The sequence below is a fragment of the Podarcis raffonei genome, chromosome 16 (genome assembly GCF_027172205.1).
Source record: "Podarcis raffonei isolate rPodRaf1 chromosome 16, rPodRaf1.pri, whole genome shotgun sequence".
In the NCBI taxonomy this organism is placed as follows: domain Eukaryota; kingdom Metazoa; phylum Chordata; class Lepidosauria; order Squamata; family Lacertidae; genus Podarcis; species Podarcis raffonei.
In genome coordinates, this window is record NC_070617.1 from 23,562,042 (window position 1) to 23,581,699 (window position 19,658).

Below are 19,658 nucleotides of genomic sequence, written 5' to 3' on the forward strand. Positions count from 1 at the left end.
TAATAATAATAATAATAGTATTTGCTCATTGAGCCCAGGATTTCACTCCAGCAATGACTCCCCAGGATTTTTGCCATTACTTCCTGATCCCTTTTTGTGGTGATGCTAGGGGACTGAACCGGGGACCTTCTGCATGCAAAGCACATCGTTCACCACTGAGCTCCACCTGCCAAACCTTCCCTCTTGACACCCCAGTAAGGACACCACAACATAGAGGAGAGAGTCAGCTCTTGTAAGCATTTTCGTTTGCTTTTATTGCACAGAAGCAACTGGAAGTGAACGTTTGACTTGCTGTAGTGCACTTCTTTTTTCCAGTGGGTGAGTGTGTGCATGTGTGTGCATGGTTTTTTTGTTTTTTAACGACAGAGGGCACATCTATACGTCAAACCTAAGCCAGGTTTTCAACCAGTTTTGACCGGCCTGGCTCCCTCCCAGAAAACATCGGGAACTGCTGTTCCCCTGCAAAGGGATTCTGCTGAGAAATCCCTTTTCGGTATCCATAGTAAACTTGTATTTCCCAGGGTCCCTTAAGAATGGAAGCGAGGAACCAAAGCAATGGAACCAGTTTTGAAACCCGTTTAGGTTTCCGGTATAAAACGCGCCCTGAATGACCTTCCTCCTGAGACCAGCTACGGATGAAGCTCTCGACAGTGTGAAAATGAAGACAAGGCATTTTTTTCTAGATCGTTTTGGAATTCTCTAGCCTACTATACATCTCCCAAAGCATAAATCCCAGCTCTAACGGCATACATTCATTTATTGCATTCGACCCATCATTGCCCATACTTGGAAATAAATGCACTTATTTGAAAAGGGCAGTCAAGTTTTGCTCTGGATATTCCCCTCCCCTCCTCCCTCTCCCCGTTCCTTAAATAAATTCAAGTGTTTAAATGTGGCATTCTGCGTATATCACATTCTGCTACGGAAGCTATCATAACATTATTGAACCACCTTTTTCGGGGGGTGGCGGCGGCTCGGTTCATTGCTTATTTGGGGTGTCTTGTTTATTTTTCTTTCACATAAACATATTGCTAACATGAGCTCCATGCCTCGGCAGGTGAGCGAGAGTCACCACTCGCCTAAGCAGAAAAGGTCCAGCCTTCAAAAGGGCAAAAATTGGAGCCCGTCCTGAGGCAGCGAGGGCCCTTGAACAGCTCCTCCGACATCCGCCGGTGCCTCCAGCTTCCTCCCTCTCACTTCTCGCTCTTCTTCGCTTTCTCCTCTGCCGCGGACGCCTTCTCTGCGGCTTTGCTGTCTTTGGGGTCTGTGCTGGACGACTTCTCCACTTTCTCAGCCTTGGGCTTGGTGGCTTTGGCTGGCTCCTTTGCCGGCTCGGCCTTGGGGGTCTCCTTGACCTCCGCCTTGGCTGGTTCTTTGGGCTTGGCTTCGGCTTTGGGCTTCTCCTCCGGCTCCTTCTTGGGCTCTGCTTTCTCCTTCTTGGGTTCCTCTTTCTTCTCTTCTACCTTGGGTTTCTCAGGCTCCTTCTCGGCCGGCTTGCTTGGCTCCTTGGCCTTCGCTTCTTTGGCTGGTGCCTTTGGCTCGGGCTCCTTCTTGCTGGCTTTCTCCGCTTCCTTCTCTGCCTCTGGCTTGGCCTTCACTGCCGCTTTGGTGGGCTCCTTTTCCTTCACTTTATCCTCTGCCTTGGAAGGTGCCTCCTCCTCCTTCTCTGGCTTGGTGGCTTTCTTCTGGTCTTCCTCCTTCCCCTTCTTCTCCTCCACCTTGGCTTCTTGTTTTGGCACATCCTTGGCCGGGCTCTCCTTCTTGGGCTCCTCTTCTTTCTTGCTCTCTTTCTTCTCCTCTGCTTTTGGCATCACCTGGGCTTTCTCCTCCTCTTTTGCAGGGGCCTTGGCCTCCTTCGCAGGTGGCTTGGCTGGTTCCTTTGGTGGGGGCTTCTCCTTCTCAGGTGACTTGGCCTTTGGCGGGGTCTTGGCTTTCTCTGGGGACTTCACCTCCTCCTTTGTGGGGGATTTGACCTTCCCTGGAGATTTGGACTCCTCCTTTGTCGGGGTGGCCCCTTTCTCCGGAGATTTTGCTGCCGGAGACTTTGCCGGAGACTTGACCTTATCTGGAGACTTGCTCTCCTCCTTGGTGGGAGATGGCGCTTTTGCTGGAGACTTGGAGTCTTCTTTGGTAGGGGATGCGGGCTTTTCGGGAGATTTTGTTGCCTGAGCCTTGGCCTCTTCCTTTGTTGGAGACTTCGCTTTGGCCGGGGATTTGGATTCCTCTTGCGTCGGGGAGGCAACCGCCGGAGACTTGGAAGCTGGAGATTTGGGAGCTGGAGACTTGGGAGCTGGAGATTTGGGAGCTGGAGATTTGGGAGCTGGAGATTTGGGAGCTGGAGACTTAGGAGCTGGAGATTTGGCATCATCCTTCACTGGCAACTGAATCTTGTCTGGAGATTTGACCTCTTTTTCTGGAGGTGTTGGTGCTTTTTCTGGAGCTTCTTCCGCTGATGGAGATTCCTTCTCTTTTGCCTCTCCCTCTTCTTCTTCTTCTTCTTCTTCACCACCCTCTCCTCCTTCAGATTCTCCCTGTTCCTCTTCCTCTTTTGCATCTCCTTCTTCCTCTCCTCCCTCCTCTCCTTCCTCTTCTCCCTCTCCCTCTTCCTCTCCCTCCTCCTCCTCTTCCTTTTTCTCACCTCCCTCTTCCTCCGTGACTTCTTCAGTCACTTGAACTTCCTCAGTCTGCTCCTCCACAATCACCGTCTCCTTCTCAGACTTCTCCACCACTTTGATCTTCTCCTCACTCTTGAACTTGATGTGGGTGGAAATGCTGGGGCCTTTGGGGACGGATTCAGGGAAAGGAAAGAGGCCCAGCCCAGCTCCCATGCGGCATTCCTCGCCTTCCAGGAGCTTCCTGTTTCCAAGAAAAGGTGGGTGGGAGAAAGCAAAAGAAGTCAGAGTCTGCTAAACCAATTGGCTGTGAGTACCAATCGCCATGCAGAAAACCAGGAGGGCATACAGCAATGGCCACATCCACACCGTACATTTATAGCTCTATGATATCACTTTAAATAGTCATGGCTTCCCCCAAAGGATTCTGGGAGCAGTAGTTCAGTAAGGGTGCTGAGAGTTGTTAGGAGACCCCTATATTCCCCTCCCAGAGCTACAGTTCCCAGAGTTCCCTGGCAAGAGGGATTGATTGTTAAACCACTCTGAGAATTGTAGCTCTGGGGAGGGAAATAAGGGTCTCCTAACAAATCTCAGCAGCCTTACTGAACTACTGCTCCCAGAATACTTTGGGGGAAGCCATGTTTAAAGTGGTACCATAGAGCTTTGAATGTATGGTGTGAAGTTGGCCAGTATCTATTTGTTTTACTTTGGCTGGTGCATAATGTTTATTCCCTTGGCCTCATTGCCAGGAAAGTGCCTGGAAAATAATGGCTAGATCTATGTCTAAATAGACACTCCACAGTTTTAATTAAAAACTCACCCAGGGAAGCAATGTTAATGGTCTCCCAGGGACCAGAAGCACAACTCATCTCAACACAAAGCTGCACCTTCAGTTGTGTGGGCCCAACTCTGTGGAACTCCCTCCCACTAGAAGTCAGGCATAGGAAATCTCCCTGCTGAGTTTCAGGTGCCTGATTAAAACCATTTTATTCCAGGAGGCTTTTGTGTCCCGAGTGTTCCTCCAATGTTTTAAAATATTTCAGGTGTTCTTTGTTTAAATTTCTGAGACTTTATAAATTTCTGAAGTTTTTACATGTTGGAGATTTCATTTGTTTTAAATCTTGTACATTAAAAAAAAATCCTTGTATGCTAAATGGTGAAAAGCAGGGTATACATTTTAAAATGAAATATATATATTTTAATAAATAAATAAACCCAAGGAAAGAATGGGTTGTGGAGGAGTGGAATTGAAGGACCGAGGTGAAGAAAACAAGGCTGGGCATGCACAGGGATGCGCCTGTGCATGACAGCATGAAAGGAAATGATGCCGTGTCTGGAGGAGGAAGGGCTTACGCCTGTGAGCCTGTCAGAGTAGGGATATGAAGCGACACTTACCTGTAAGCTGCAATCTCTATATCCAGAGCCATCTTGACATTCAGCAAGTCTTGGTATTCCCTCAGCTGGGCGGCCATCTCCCACTTGGTATTCCTCAGCTCATTGTCCAGCTGGGCGATGCTCTCCTATGAAAGAGAGGCAGAGTAGAGTGTGGATCATCTTCAGGGGGCCAATGAGTGAACGGCAGGGTCAAAGCTGGCCCTAGCACTAGGCAGAGTGTGAGGTGACTGATGCTGAAGGGCCACAGTGACCAGTGTGGGGGTACTGGTCAGGTCCAGGGTCATGGAGGAATCAAAGACCTATTGCTATTTTTGTAGCCACCGGCATCCTAGATCTGCCCAATCAGCATGAAGTTGTTTCGCTCTTTCACAGTCAAAGCCTTTGACTGAGATAGAGAAGAAACAGGAAAGGAGGGCAAAAAGTAGAAGAGGCTACCATATGTAGTGGCAATGTAAAATTATTTAAAAGGCCTGGGAAAAGACATATAAAGATTTGAAGAGAATGTGGGAAATGATTGTTATTTTAAAAAAAAATGCTGAGCCCATTTACTTATTGTTATTTTTGTTTGGATTTATTGCATTTGCATCCCAGGAACGGAAGGAGATGTACATATGGCTCTTCCCCCTACTCACAACAGTCCTGTGAGGTTGGTCAGGCTGAGAGGGCCACAAGCGAGATGTGACACAATAGTAAAGGTGAAGGTAAAGGGACCCCTGACCATTAGGTCCAGTCGTGGCCACCTCTGGGGTTGTGGCGCTCATCTCGCTTTATTGGCTGAGGGAGCCGGCGTACAGCTTCCGGGTCATGTGGCCAGCATGACTAAGCCGCTTCTGGCGAACCAGAGCAGCACACGGAAACGCCGTTTACCTTCCCGCCAGAGTGGTACCTATTTATCTACTTGCATTTTGACGTGCTTTTGAACTGCTAGTTTGGCAGGAGCAGGGACCAAGCAATGGGCGCTCACCCCATCACAGGGATTCGAACCGCCGACCTTCTGACCAGCAAGCCCTAGGCTCTGTGGTTTAACCCACAGCGCCACCCGTGCCCCAGACACGATAGTAAGCAGGGTTTAATACTGGCACAGGACAGCTGTACCGAAACATCAGAGGTGTTTAATCTAGTGTGTCTATTACCAAGCGCACGTCTGGGACTGCAATGGTCCTCTTGGCTGGCAGCAAATCCTCAGGGATTTCCCCCCACTGCCAGAGTTGAGATCTGAGGCTCCGTGCTGCTGTTCCGTCCTATTATTTGTTTTGTTTATTGATTGTGTTTAAATCCCACCTCCCCGCCCCCAAGGAGCTCAAGGTGGTGTTTCTGGTTCACCCCTGTCCCCCATTTAATCCCCCACGACGACCCTGAGAGGTAGGCCAGGCTCAGAAGCAGCCACTGGCCCAAGGACACCCAGTCAGTTTCCTCATGAACGCTGGTCTCCCAGGTCCTAGTCCAACACTCTAACCACTACACCACACTCCCAAAAAGCGGCAGGTGCCCACTCTTAATGAGTTTTCAGTACTACAGGCTGCCACAGGATATTTATGCTTGACATGTTGCTGTTAGTGCTTCTGCAGCAGTTTGCTTGTTTGTTTTATCTGCCCTTGGTTTTCTATTATTTGTAATTGGTATTTGTGGTTTCAATCCTTTTACTGCGCTGGGATTACTTTTGTGGTGAAGGGTGGCTTAAAACTACCTTTAAATAATTAAATAAACACACACACACACAGAAAGAATATTTAAGAGTGAAATCTCTTTCTCCCCCTTACGACTTCAACATCTTTGACCTGGATGCAGTTCAAGCGGGACTGCACTGGTTTCGGTGCATGCTTAGCCCTCCCCTTGAACTGAATGGGGCTTGAAAGTGCTTGGGTTTTGGCTAGATCAAATGCAGGCAGATTTCAGGCTTCTGGGATCTACTTTGCTAGTTCCTGGAAGGCATCATAGGCTGATCAGAGGTGCCACCAATCTCTGCCTGCCCTCAGCCAGCCCACCACCGGCCTTCCTTCTTATGAGTCCAAGGAAGTGACCCCGGCTGCCAACTTCCTCCTCTTTCATCTCATTGTTGCCCCTTGTAGAACTTGGCAGGGAGGAGGACAGAGACAAAACAAAGAATTAGTTGGCTCTGCCTGCCATCAGCTCTGGCGCCCCCTAGTGTTGGGCTCCCTGCCTTCTGCCCAAGCAGCCCCAATGGGCATTAACTGCCACTGGCAGGGGCCTGAGACACACCAATTAGAGCTTAGTCAAAAAGGCACACACTCCAATTGTAATACAACAATAACGATAACCAGTGCTTTTTTCCTGGGGGGACGCATAGCCCTAAACATTTTGGTTAGGAACATCAACAAAACACCACTACAGTGGTACCTCGGGTTACAAACATCTCAGGTTACAAACACTTCGGGTTACAGACTCCACTAACCTGGAAGTACGTAGTACCTCGGGTTAAGAACTTTACCTCAGGATGAGAACAGAAATTGCACCACGGTGGTGCAGCAGCATCAGGAGGCCCCATTAGCTAAAGTGGTAACCCCTCAGGTTAAGAACAGTTTCAGGTTAAGAACGGGCCTCCGGAACAAATTAAGTACGTAACCAGAGGTACCACTGTAATAATAAGGTTGCTTTGTGGAGCATTTTTTGTTTGGTGTTTATCTGCATGTGTGTATAAGGGAGGGAGGTTGTCTTCAAGCCAACCAGACAAGGGACTCAGCTACATTGATAAAAAAAAACCAACCAACATTTTGAATGCGTTATAAACATGCAACACGGGATGGCGCCGGAGAGCAAAAAATATATATAAAATTCTGTGCGATTTTTACATAGTGTTTTTTTCTTCTTTTATAATGATTTCATTTCTAACTTCTTTATAGTGGTTTTTTTCCTGTGTGTAGATCCACCTAAGGTCTGTTTTTTGTTTTTAGTAGCTGAATGCCTTAGGTCTCATCTAGACGCAGTATTTTACCACTTTATACAGTCATGGCTTCCCCCAAAGAATCTTGGGAAGTGTTGTTTGTTAAGAGTGCTGAGAGTTGCTGGGAGAGACCCCTTATCCGCTCTTAGAGCAACAATTCCCAGAGTTCCCAGTGAAGAGGGATTCATTATTAAATCGTTTGGGAAACTGTAGTTCTGAGAGGGAAACAGGGGACTCCTAAGGGTGCTAAGACTTCTTAACAAACTACACCTAAGCCCTACTCAGAGTACCTCCATTGAAATTATCAAACCAAAGTTGGCCATGCCTATTAACTCCAACTTTGAGGAGGACTGCCATTGACTATCACCCATTTTTCTGCACTGGGCAAAAGACAAGATGGCACCTTCTTCAATCCACAGACAGAGGTTGATAAGGGTGGTAGCTAGATCTTCCTTCAGTGCTGGCAGTGGGAGAAGCTTCAACACTTCTTTTCTTAAACATTCTTGTCTGTTTTCAGCCTAAGAGAGCTTGGCTTATCCTGGGCTACCCTTGGGTTATACAGCTAAGACTGGTGGATTTAAATCCAGATATCACTGGACTATGGCCCCATCCTTCCTCCCCATTGGCTGTCCCACATGGGGGGCTGATGAGACCTGATATTTGAAGGGCACCTGGTTGGGGGAGTCTGTAGTAGGCAGCTGCCATTGGCCCACACATTACCTGATAGGAGAGGACATCAACATGATGGCGGTCTTCAATGTCGGCCCTCTGCCTCTCCAGGGATTCCTTTGTCCCCTTGAGAGCTTCGAGCTCGGTGGTTTTAGACTGCAGCTGATGGCGATATTCGGAAATCTCCTCCTGTGCTGTACGGATGGCATCGGTATTCACCTTGGCAGCTTCTGACAGCTTGTCCAGCCTCACTGTAATGTGGGGAAGGAAAAGGAAAAGTATATATCCAGTCATTGGCAGATGAAGATGATGGACTTTATGGAGCTGGCTGATCTCACTGGGAGAATCCACGACCAGAAAGAAGAGGAATATCAAGAAGACTGGAAGAAATTTAAAACCTATTTGAATAAATATTGTAATATTAAAGATTTGTGACTACTTGAAAGAACTAATTAGGCCTAGGATTAAATTTGGATTAAATAAATAAATGAGAAACAGAACGATAAGAAAAGTTAGGAAATTTGATTATAACCGGAATATTGTTTGTTTTGTTTTTTTTGGGAATAATGATATTGGAAACTGCTACATTCAATTACAAGGAAATTCAGATGGAAGAGATTAGATGAAGTCAAGTAATATGTTTATGAAGTTGAAAGTTAAATTAATTAATTAAGTTTTCTTGTATTTTGTTTGTGGTGGTATTCTTGGGTATTATTTGTGAGGTTTGTAATATTTTATTTCTTTCTCTTTTCTTTTATTGTTGTTTTTCTTATTTTTGTTTTATTGAAGTTATGTGTTTGTATGAAAGTCAATAAATATTATTGGGGGAAAAGAAAAAGAAAAAGCATCTATCCAGTCGCAAAGCATGCCAAAATATATCGTCAAGGAAAGATTGCCAAGTACAGGCCATTCCTACTCCATCCACAATGGTCCAAAACAGGAATGAACTCCAGTCCCAGAGGCCAAATGCGCCCCCCCCCAGGCTCTCGATTTGGCCTTTGGGACTCTCCACATGCTGTGCCCCTTCCCATGTGACAGACCTCAGTGACAGGCTCTCTGCTATCCCCTTACTTAGTGATTTTGCCATACTGGAATGTGCCCCTGAAATGTGATTGGACGAGTTCATAGTCTGGACTAATTCATTGAGGACCAAGCTATCAATGGCTGCTAGACATGATGGCTGCGCTTTGCCTCCGTGGTTGGAAGCAAGGCTGGATTTAGGTTTGATGAGGCCCTAAGCTACTGAAGGTAATGGGGCCCTTTGTATGTCCAGCTGTCCTTTGTCAACAACAAATTGTCACTGTTTTTTGTGTTGAGTTGAATATATGCTATATGGTAATTTATGGACCTAATAGGTATCGAAAGCCATTTGCACATGTTACCATGCAACCAGTCCATGCAGAATGTAGGCACCCTATACAGTGGTACCTTGGGTTAAGTACTTAATTCATTCTGGAGGTCTGTTCTTAACCTGAAACTGTTCTTAACCTGAAGCACCACTTTAGCTAATGGGGCCTCCCGCTGCTGCCATGCCGCCGCCGCCCGATTTCTGTTCTTATCCTGAAGCAAAGTTCTTAACCCGAGGTACTATTTCTGGGTTAGCGGAGTCTGTAACCTGAAGCGTATGTAATCCGAGGTACCACTGAATATGAGCAAACCAGTGATATTTTAGAGAGCAGGCTAGCAGGCGGGGCCCATTACTTACACAACACAAAACACTGTTGCTGTATGTAGGTTTTATTTTATTTGTTTTTTATCTTATATTTTGGAAATGTACATCCGGGTTTTTTCCTTTGATTTTTTTGGGGGGGCTCCAAGAGAGTGGGGCCCTAAGCTATAGATTGTTTAGCTTATATGGCACTGGTTGGAGGGCAGTCATGAACACCAGTTCCTGGAAACGACAGGAGGGGAGAAGGCTCTTGTTCTGGGGTCCTGCTTCTGGGCTTCCCTTTGGGGCATCTGGGTGACCACTGTGAGAATGCTGGATTAGATGGGCCACTTGCTTTCTTGTGGTCGTGCCTCCTACTTCCCTGGCTAGAGAGAGAGATGCCCGTATGCAGCTCTGAATTGTGCATGGCTTAAATGTAGCCTACGGTACTCAGGCGGCAGTGAAGCCTGTTGCTCCGCCCACTTTTGCCACTGGCCACGCCCATCGCTGCAATGCCGGCCCGCTTGCCCCAACCCCCTCCAACTCTTTTGGACTACAGATCCCAGCAGCCCTAGCTAGCACAGCTGCGGAGAGATGGGGGAAAGAGAGGAGGAAGGGATAATAACAGGCTTAAGACAATTCAGCCGCTTTGGCCAACCCCTGATGGGAACCTCCAAGCCTCCATCACTTCGCTTCCTGAGACGAAAGGGCAGCCCAGCCCCCTCTGCTGGGATCTGCAACATGATTCAGCATCACCATCCGGAACTAGGCAAGTTCCGGGGGGGGGGGGAATGAACTGTGCATTATTAAAACATTCTGAACGGATTTTTTAAAAATACAATATACTGGTTTTGCACTCGTTTAAGGATGTTCAGGTTTAAAAGTGGAATGAATCTTGCTCCCAAATGTATATAGTCTTGCCTCAATATGCCCTCTACAAAAAAACCACAAAACTGATTTTTATACTTCTTGTCTGTTTTATATTATTTAAGCTGCTGGCTTGCTGTGTGTTGTTTCCAGCATCGTAAGGTATACAGCCTTGGATATAAAGGAGGGTTTGATCCTGATCACCCACTAGATTCAGCAGGGGTTTCATAGCTCCCAGATGCAAGGGGAACGGGAGGGGAATTTGATTTTCAGGTGGCATCCTGTGGAGGGATAATACTTCGTGTTACTGCCTTGCCACATATGCAGGAAATGGATGCAGAGAATGAATGTGAGCCCTTTCTCGCTCTCTGCTTTCCAGTCACCCGCGCTGCGATGGTGGTGAAGGGTTTTTCCTTTTAATTGGGTTCATTAATGATCTGCTAAAATTGAAAAAGAAAAAACGCAACTTAAAAAACAAAACCCAAATCAGTTGAATGCTATTGTTAAATAGCTGTGAGCTCTTCTGATCTCTGCTCATACATCATTTGTCTCTTTCAGAAGGGCTCGCGCAGCATTCACATATTGCTGACTGCAGCATCCTGAAAAACAAACCTTAATGTGTTTGTACTTCTGATTCTCCAGAAAGGATCAGCAGCAGTAAAGGTGGCAAATGGAATGGAGCCTAAACGAACGCTGTATTTGCCATGGTGCATAAATATGTATTTATTTTATTTGATTTATTTTATTGCACTTTTTTACACTCAAAGGAACTCAAGGTGGCGTGTATGGCATTCCCCCCCTCTTCATTTAATCCCGGCAAGAACCCTGTGGGCAGGATAAATTGAGAGGCAGTGATTGTCCCCCAAGTCCTGTCCCCCCAGTGAGCTTCATGGCTGGGTGAGAATTTGAGCCCTGGCCTCCCAGGTCCTAAGCCTGGCACTTTAACCACTGAACCACACTGCCTCTCTAATGTGTAGTTAACATATGGCACTCTATAATATTTTTAAAGGGATTGAGATAAATGCAGGATGTCTCCACACACACACACACACACACACACACACCAGTGGCTGGGAAATGTCATGATTGCTCTGGGCAGCTCTGCATTCAAAGGCAGTTAACCTCTGAATACATAGAGGAACATAGGTAAAGGTAAATGGACCCCTGACCATTAGATTCAGTCGTGACAGATTCTGGGGTTGTGGTGCTCATCTCACTTTATTGGCCGAGGGAGCCGGTGTACAGCTTCTGGGTCATGTGGCCAGCATGACTAAGCCGCTTCTGGCGAACCAGAGCAGCACACGGAAACACCGTTTACCTTCCCGCCAGAGCGGTACCTATTTATCTACTTGCACTTTGATGTGCTTTCGAACTGCTAGGTTGGCAGGAGCTGGGACCGAGCATCAGGAGCTCACCCCGTCGCGGGCATTCGAACCGCCGACCTTCTGATCGGCAAGTCCTAGGCTCTGTGCTTAATACTGAGCCCAATTGTTGGTCCATCTACTTCAGTATTGTCTGCACTGACCGGCAGCAGCTCTCCAGGGCTTCAGACAGGAGTCTTTTCTGAAATCACTTGGGGATGCCAGGGATTGAATCTGGGACCTTGTGCATGCAAAGCAGATGATCTGCAACTGAGCTCGGACTGTTCCCCACTGAGCTATGGCCGCCACAGAATAAACTTTTCCCAGGATCATTTCCAGCTAGGGGACCATAGAAAAATGATATGGGCAAGCAGTGGGCAGGAAGAGCAAAAAATAGATGAGGTAGGTCAGAAAAAGGCTGTTTGCTTTAAGTGATATCAGAAATGAAGGGCAGGGAGAAGGAAACACCTATGTCTTCATGGCCATAAATGAACGGATCCTGAGGAATGGAAACTAACATAGACTAACAGATTTTCCTGCATCTTGAAAATAAGGCTGTGCTTTCTAGGGTTGCAAGAAGTTTTGTAAGGAGAACTATATGAATTATTGCAAAAAAAAAAAGGACTAAGAAGGAGTTTATTTAGGATTTGGATTTTATAGCAATAACTATTAAAATAAAATGCAAAATCAGAAAGAAAGTTAGAAAACCATTAAGCGAGATTGACAGAAGTCCTAGGCTGTGATAGCCAAAGGTTTGTTATATTGTATAAGATGAGATGTTATGTTTGGAAAACATGTGCCAAAACCAATCATATATATATATGAAAATAAGGCTGTGATTAGAATCTAGCTCCTGTGCCTGCCTCCCCAGAGCCCCATTTATAGAATGTGGGTGATGATGACCTACCTCGCAGGGTTAGTGTGCAGATGAACGCTGATATTGCAAAACACCTGGTCTTTTAAGAACTGCATAGGAATTATGATTTAAACAGTTGGTGCTGAGGAGGACACATTCTGGTTTGGAGGTGGTGGTGCTCAGTCTCTCCAAGCAAGGAGAAGGACCAGCCATCTACAGAGATTACTTTCTAGAGTGGCAGAATCAACTCCTGCCCCACCTCCCTCTGACCCAGAGCACGGCCCAAACCATCTGTTCAAACCATCTGCATACACAACTGAGCTCTTCATCATAGGATCCGCAACAAAATTTTGCAGTGTCTCCCCACCCTTGGTTAAGAGTGCTCCTTTTCAGATTTCAAGCCTGCCCTACTCTAAATGGCTCAAGCAAACCAGTTATTCTCTCCCCTGCCCCCTTTCCTGGTTTTCTGCCTGTTCCATCACCAATTGACATTCATTATTCCGTAGTTCCTGGGGCTGCTGATTTTGGCTGCTGGTTGTTGGGGGTTTTGGGGGGTGGGGAGGAAGTCCCCTAATTTAATTTTTCTGCAAGTATTTTGTACTACTGCAGACTTCAGGATTCACCAAAGCATGGTTATATATATTTCTCATTGGCCAAATTTGAGCTGAAATCCTGTCGACACTCAACCACCTGAACTCAGTATTAGAGGGAGCACAAAGAGCCTCAAAAGACAATGTTGATTTTCTCTCTCTTTCTCTCTCTCTCTCTCTCTCTCTCTCTCTCTCTCTCTCTCTGTGTGTGTGTGTGTGTGAGAGAGAGAGAGAGAGAGAGAGAGAGAGAGAGAGAGAGAATCAACATTGTCTTTTGAGACTTCAAATCTCCCCCTTCTTGGTGGAGAGACTGTACTGTGTCTGAAGAGTAACAGCCTTAGAAGACACAGATTAGCTGACACTTGCCCTCACTGATCTACACCTTCAAAGCTCACACAACCCCACTCCAGACCTCCAGATAGGAGGTGCCCCTCTCAGAAAGGGAGAGCTGGTCTCAACAACCTCGACACACACTTTGCTGGATAGGCTGGCCTTGGTGATGTCTGGGCCTGAAGGCAGCCATTCTTGTTGAGGAAAGGCCTCTGCCACAGCGCTCTTTTGGGGGAGAGCATAGCAACTGTGGGATCAAGGACAGGAAGCCTAGGGCAGGGGGCAGGGGGATTAGTTTACCATCAGTCACTATTGCAGTTGTGCTGCCAAATTAGAACTTCTTTCAATCCCACCGGCATCTGAATCACGGCAGGTGGTTATCCACAAGAGTGCCCCTTCTGCGGCTGCTCCCATCCAGTAGCATTTCTTCCCAAGGAGAGGTTAGACTGGCTTCCTCTTTGTCATATTTCTGCTGACAGCCTAAGACCTTCTTATTCAGACACACCTTTGAAAACTAAGGTGCAGACGATGCTGATCACTGGGCTATGGTCAGAGGGAAATGAATCTTAACTGCAGGTTCTAAATCTGTTCTGGTGTATTTTAATTATTGCCTTTAGCCGGTTTGTTCTTATTACTGTGTTTTTTAATAATGTTTTAAAAGGTTGCAATGTTTTTTGTAAAAAGGCAAGATGAATAGATTAAATAAACATAGCCATAAAAACACCCCTCACAAACTCTAGCTGTATGTGATCAAACAGTCCCCCCCACCTGCATTTGGGGGACTTCATGACCCCTTTCCTTTCTCTTTTTTTATTCCTGCAAGCCTTATATCTCCCCCACATTTGCCAATAACCTGCCTCTTGTATGTGGGTGGTGACATTTTCGCTTAGTGACCATCGCTAACTACTCCATTGGGAAATTAAGGAAGTGGCAATACATTATGATGTCTGGATGGTTTCATTCTAGAACAAAGGCAGGAGCCAAAATCAGTAGTGAAAATGGACTCAAAAAGCCTCTACAAATGACCATACAATGGGGCATTGGGGAGAAGAACCATCCTTTTAGCACCTCGTATTGTGAGCAGGGGGCGTGTGTGTTAAAATTGACCTGTCTGCATTAAGTGACCTTCAGCTGTGCATCTCAATTACGGTACTTTCTGTGGGTGGTTCTCTTTAGGCAGATCAAACTGCTTTTGCAGGGCCAACCTGACGATCTCATCTGACACTGCCTCTCAGTACGGGAACCTGCCTGACAGGACTATAATAGAGCCATTAGGTCACATCCCACTCACTCTTAAGCCTGTGCCATTTTCACAATGCAGGCATGCTGAAGAGCTGTCAAGCAACATACTTTAAAAGGGCTTGTGGGACAGATAATTCTAGAAGCTGGGGGGGGGCGGGTTGCAGTTTGCACCCCCAAAGGAAAGAGATATTCTGCTTTTTGCACAATGAAAGTGCTATGTGAAACATTTAATTTAATAAATATTAATAACCTGGTGCCACCATAAGCTAGGCTTTTCATTTCCCCACAATAACATAAACAGAGTTTGGCTGTTGGAGCAGGCAAATGGCCCATCCAGTCTACTGTCTTGTTCTCACAGCTGCCACCCAGATGCCTGTGGGAAAACCAGCTTAGATATTTGGCTCACATTCCTGCAGCTGCCCTCCAGGCTTCTGCCAGCCTTTATGAAAGTATTGCTGGTGGCTACCAAACAGGAATGGCTAAGGAAAGACAAGAGAGCTGTTAAAGCTGGACTGCAGCAACAACAACAGGGATTTCCCAAACTGTAGGAAGTAAAAATATGTCCCTCCAGCTAACTTCCAACAACACGGATTCCCCTTACAATGCTAAGAAGAAGGAGGTATATTTAGGGAGAAGTTATATGTGACTCCCCTCACCAATCCCAGGAATAAATTGCGGTATTGAGATCGGAGACTCTCTCCACTAGTAACACTCTGCGCCAGTCTTCGTGAGGAACAGAGCAACTGAACCCCTGCTGCACGGTCTAAAGTGGTGCAGACTAGGACCTGGGAACCCAGGGTTCAAATCGCCATTCAGCCATGGAATTTAGTGGGTGACCTTGGGCCAGTCACTGCCTCTCAGCCTAACCTACCTCACAGGGTTGTTGCAGGGATTAAATGAAGAGGGGGAGCACCATGTACAGTGCCTTGAGCTCCTTGGGGGGAAACGGTGGGATATATATATGCAACCAATCAATCGAACAGCAGGATCAGAACCCCCGCCGACAACGGCACGAAGAAGCAGGATCAGCACCGCGGACAGCGCCTGCGCCTGTCATAATGATAAAGCAAGCGTCCTGGAAAACCTTGCTGGGTCAGGACCCTGGACAGCGTCATTCCACCCCCCAGGGGCCCTGAATGCGGGTTAGCACGGCCAAGGGGGCGCGTGGAGACGGAAAGAGCGGCTAGATGGTAGAGACGGTGACTCGAGCTGTCCAACTTTCCGGCTGCTTCTGAGAACTTGCTTTTGCTGCAGTCCCTGAAATCCGCCTGTGCTTGGGAGTCGAAAGGGCTCCGTTTGGAGGGGAAAGGCAGTAGCAAAAAGGTTAAGCACCTGCTTTGCATGCAGAAGGTCCCAGGTTCTATCCTCGGCGTCTCCAGGTAGGGCTAGGAATGTCCCCATCCAGGATCTCTGGGGCAGCCTCTGAGCTACACAGACAGACCAATGGTCTGACTCGGTGTAAAACAGCTTAGGTTCCCTCCCACCTAACTCATTTTGGGAGGCGCGATCGCTTGCACGGACCGCCCGAACTGCATTCGATCCCGACGTTACCAGCCTTTCCGGGGCGCCCCCGCCCCGCCCCCACTTCAGCGCGCCTCTCTCGCTTCAATAGGTAGGTGTGTGGGTGGATCCCATGGGAACTGGGAAATGGCCCAGAGGAGGAGGAGAAATGGGGCGGCGTGATAGGATCGGGGCCCTGGGGAGGGGAGGGGCTGTAAGAAGAGAAGTCAGACACCCTGCGCCAGCCTGGCAGCCGCCTCCGCCCCACAACCCCCCTCCCCGCGTGCAGCTGACTTTGGCTTCAAGTTACTGCAGGAGGCGAGGACTGACTCAGCAGAGACTGCGGAGCGGCGCCCAGACACAGCGCGCGTCCCCCCTCCCTCCAACCTCGTCCCACACATGGTTACCCCCACCATTTTCTCTCCCCACTCTCTGCAGCAAGGCGGATCGACCCCTTTTCCTTAGGTACCTCCGCAGTACGGATAGGACTGGTGACAGATTCAGTTCTCCCCCCGGAGGGGGGGCGGGAAATGTAGCAGCCTTTTGCACCAAGGAGAGGCATAGATTCATCTTTTTCCCCTATAGAAACTGCACCCCCAGCAAATGAATGAAAGGGCACCCTCTGTCCCCCAAGAGTGACGGCGCAATACAGTAATACCTCGCATTAAATACTTAATTCGTTCCGGAGGTTCGTTCTTAACCTGAAACTGTTCTTAACCTGAAGCACCACTTTAGCCAATGGGGCCTCCTGCTGCTGCCGCGCCGCCGGAGCACGATTTTTGTTCTCATCCTGAAGCAAAGTTCTTAACCCGAGGTACTATTTCTGGGTTAGCGGAGTCTGTAACCTGAAGTGTATGTAACCCGAGGTACTACTCTACTTTCCTTCCACCGCTGTCCACAGTGCTGAATCAGTCTCCCTCCCTCCTCGTATTGGTGCAATGGAGCAACGCGCTCACAGTCCAGGTATCCCCAAAGTTCACCACTACCCCCTGAGCTCCTGAATGCATTCTCTCCCCGCCCCCCCGCCCCTTTTGGAGTCTTTCTTCCCTCGCTATAGACTCTGGAAAGAGAGTCTTTCATCCACCTCCCAACTCCTTTAATCGGCAATCCACCTCCCCCCCCAACATTTCTCCCCCTCCCAACGCATTTCTTAATCTTTTTCTATCTAGGCTAGCGGGCCTGACCTCCATGGCAGGACATCTTCCCCCAACTCAGCAGCTGGGGTGGGGCAATGACCAGTATCCCCGCCCCCGCCCCCACCGCCCCCGCAGAAGTATCTTGTCCACTGCATTGGCCTATCTTATACAAGCAATTCCACATGGTTCGTCGGCTTCACTTGGGGAGGGGGGGGGGTGGAATTTCGCTTTACCTGTAAGTGTTACTATCATAGGTTTCCCAGTTGAAGCTATTTAGACGTACTGGGGGGGGGCACTGAGATAGGGACACGCCCCCATTGCAACGCCTTCCTTTGCGTGGAGACTTCCATGACAAGGTCTCCATTTTTGCAGAGTAATGGCTAGTCAAGGGATACCGCTCCCCACCCCGGCACGCAAAGAACAACACCCCCCCCCGAAAAAAAAAACATTTGGAAATTCCTCCGCTCCAGGCGACTTGTTCCCCTCTTGCCTTGGGGTAGGAGCGCGATTTCAGGGATGGGGAGAGAGGCGAATGTGAGAGGGGGGAGAGAAGAGAGAGAAAGAGAGGTTTCGCCCGGTGTGTTTGTGTGTGAAGATTCACAGGGAGTTTTCGCAGCCTGCCCTTGAATATATCCAAGATGAAATGGCTCTTTATCCAAAAAGAAGAAAAATCAACAGATAATTTCGCAAGCGCTCCTTTTCAAGCCTAACAACGACCACTTATTTAATTTGCAATTATGATGACATATTATTATGCTTGACTATAACGAGACGGTACATTAATTAAAATAATAACCAGAAAAATAATAGTCCTGGAGAAGAATGAATCATATCTGGTTCTTTGCGCCCTGCTATCTGGGGTCGGGGGAGAAAGGGGACCTTAAATGAAACCCACCAGCCCCCATCCGCTGACCCTGCCCAACGTAGGCGCGCTCCCAGCTTTGAAACTTCCAAATAGTTGCGGGGGCTGGGTCCACTCTTGGATTATGAAGCGAGGGGGACACCCCCTCCATTCCTCGCCGCTCCTTTGATGAAGCGGCTGCTAGGAGACAGCACTTTCTCCCTCTGCTGCCGCTGAGGTGGTTCTCCGGCACGCCTTCCTTCCTTCCTAACTGCAGGATGGTTCTCCGACCGACCCCCTCTAGACTAAGGCGTCTCCCCCCGCAGCCCTACTTCCCTGCCGGCTCTCCGGTGGCTCCCCGGCGTCCCCTTCCTTCCTTCCTATTCCTGGGGCGGTTCCCGAGTGGCCGCCTCCTCCTTCCTTTGGACAAAGCTGCCGCCCCCGCCCAGCCCAGCTACTGGGGGCCCTCCAGTGGTTCCCCGACGGCCCTCTCCATGTCCTTGGAAGGGTTGCGGGTGGGGTGACCTCTCCCTCCCTCCTTTGGACAAAGCTGCCCCCTCCGCGCGCGCAGCTCTCTTATCCCACCGTCGGGGGGCTCCCTGACGCCCCCTCCTCCTTTCCGGGATGGCCCGTCCCGTCTATAGTCTCACCTCGGAACCATTCTTCGGACTGGATGGAGCTCTTGACGGTGTGTCCCTCCAGCTGGGCGCGGATCTCCTTGAGCGCAGAGGTGACGTCGGAGCGGGCTGCTGCGTCGCGAGCCTCGACGGCCACCTGGAGGGCGCTGCTGCCTTGGATCTGGAGCAGCAGCTCGGCCACCTCGTCGTCGTGGCTGCGGCGCAGGAAAAGGCTCTCCTCGCGCAGCGCCTGAAGCTTCTTCTCCAGTTCGCCCTTGGCTAGCTGAGAGTCGTCGGCGAACTTGCCCAGCGCCCGGATGGCCGCCTCCACCTCCTCGCGCTGCCGGCTCTCGTCGTCCAGGCGCTGCTTGAGGTGCGCCAGATCCTCTTCCAGGTGCTCCTGCTCCAGCTGCAGCTGCCCCTTCTCGGCGCTCAGCACCACCAGCGTGCCGCGCATGTCGCGGATCTCGCGCTCGTACAGCTCCCCGATGGCTGAGCGCCCGGCCTGCTGCTGCCGCAGCGCCGCTGCCTCGGCCTCCAGCTGCCGGTTCTGCTCCTCCAGCGCCCGCACCTTGTCGATGTAGCCGGCGAAGCGGTCGTTGAGCGCCTGCAGCACCTCCTTTTCGTTGCGCCCGCGCAGGTCGCCGTTCAGCGACGACTCCAGGCTCTCAGTCGACGAGCCCAGCTGGCTCAAGACCCCCGCGGCCCCGGACGCCGACGACGCCCCCAGGCGCCGGTAGCTGGAGACGGAGACCGCCGAGCCCCGCGACCACGACTGCGAGTGGAAGCCGCTCGACGCCAACGAGCCGCTGCCGCCTGCGGAGCGCGCGGCTGCCGTCGAGTAGCGCCCGCCGCCGAAGCCGGGCTCCTTGCGGTACGAGGGGCCGCTATAAAGCGTGTCCATGCCGTAGCTCATCATGGTGGTGGCGGGGAGGGCGCCGCTGCCGTCGGAGCGACACGCCAGAGAGGCCACTGCGGCAGAAGGGAGCGCCGCGGTTCTTATATACCGCACGCCGGCGGCCGCCGAGCATCCCGGGGCCGCCCCTTCTGCGAGCAGGGAAGGAGGGAGGGAGAGAGAAAGAGACGGGGTGG

The 19,658-nt window shown here is 49.5% G+C and overlaps 1 protein-coding gene across 1 annotated transcript; it reads right to left on the reverse strand.

Annotated features, from left to right (window-relative positions):
* Positions 1-230: 230 nt before the first annotated feature.
* NEFH (neurofilament heavy chain) lies at positions 231-19,544 on the reverse strand. Its single transcript, XM_053369546.1, has 4 exons — positions 18,600-19,544; positions 7,630-7,829; positions 4,008-4,132; positions 231-2,856 (listed from the first exon to the last, which is right to left on the reverse strand). Exons 1-4 carry the CDS (start codon positions 19,483-19,485, stop codon positions 1,194-1,196), a joined length of 2,874 nt encoding a protein of 957 aa, XP_053225521.1. The 5' UTR covers positions 19,486-19,544; the 3' UTR covers positions 231-1,193.
* Positions 19,545-19,658: the final 114 nt, after the last annotated feature.

Excerpts from the sequence above, each read along its gene's own strand:
- NEFH (XM_053369546.1), bottom strand. The coding sequence starts at position 19,485 with ATGATGAGCTACGGCATGGACACGCTTTATAGCGGCCCCTCGTACCGC. Across the intron at positions 7,830-18,599 it reads GTCCGAAGAATGGTTCCGAG|TGAGGCTGGACAAGCTGTCA; the intron begins GTGAGACTATAG and ends CCCACATTACAG. Across the intron at positions 2,857-4,007 it reads ATAGAGATTGCAGCTTACAG|GAAGCTCCTGGAAGGCGAGG; the intron begins GTAAGTGTCGCT and ends TCTTGGAAACAG.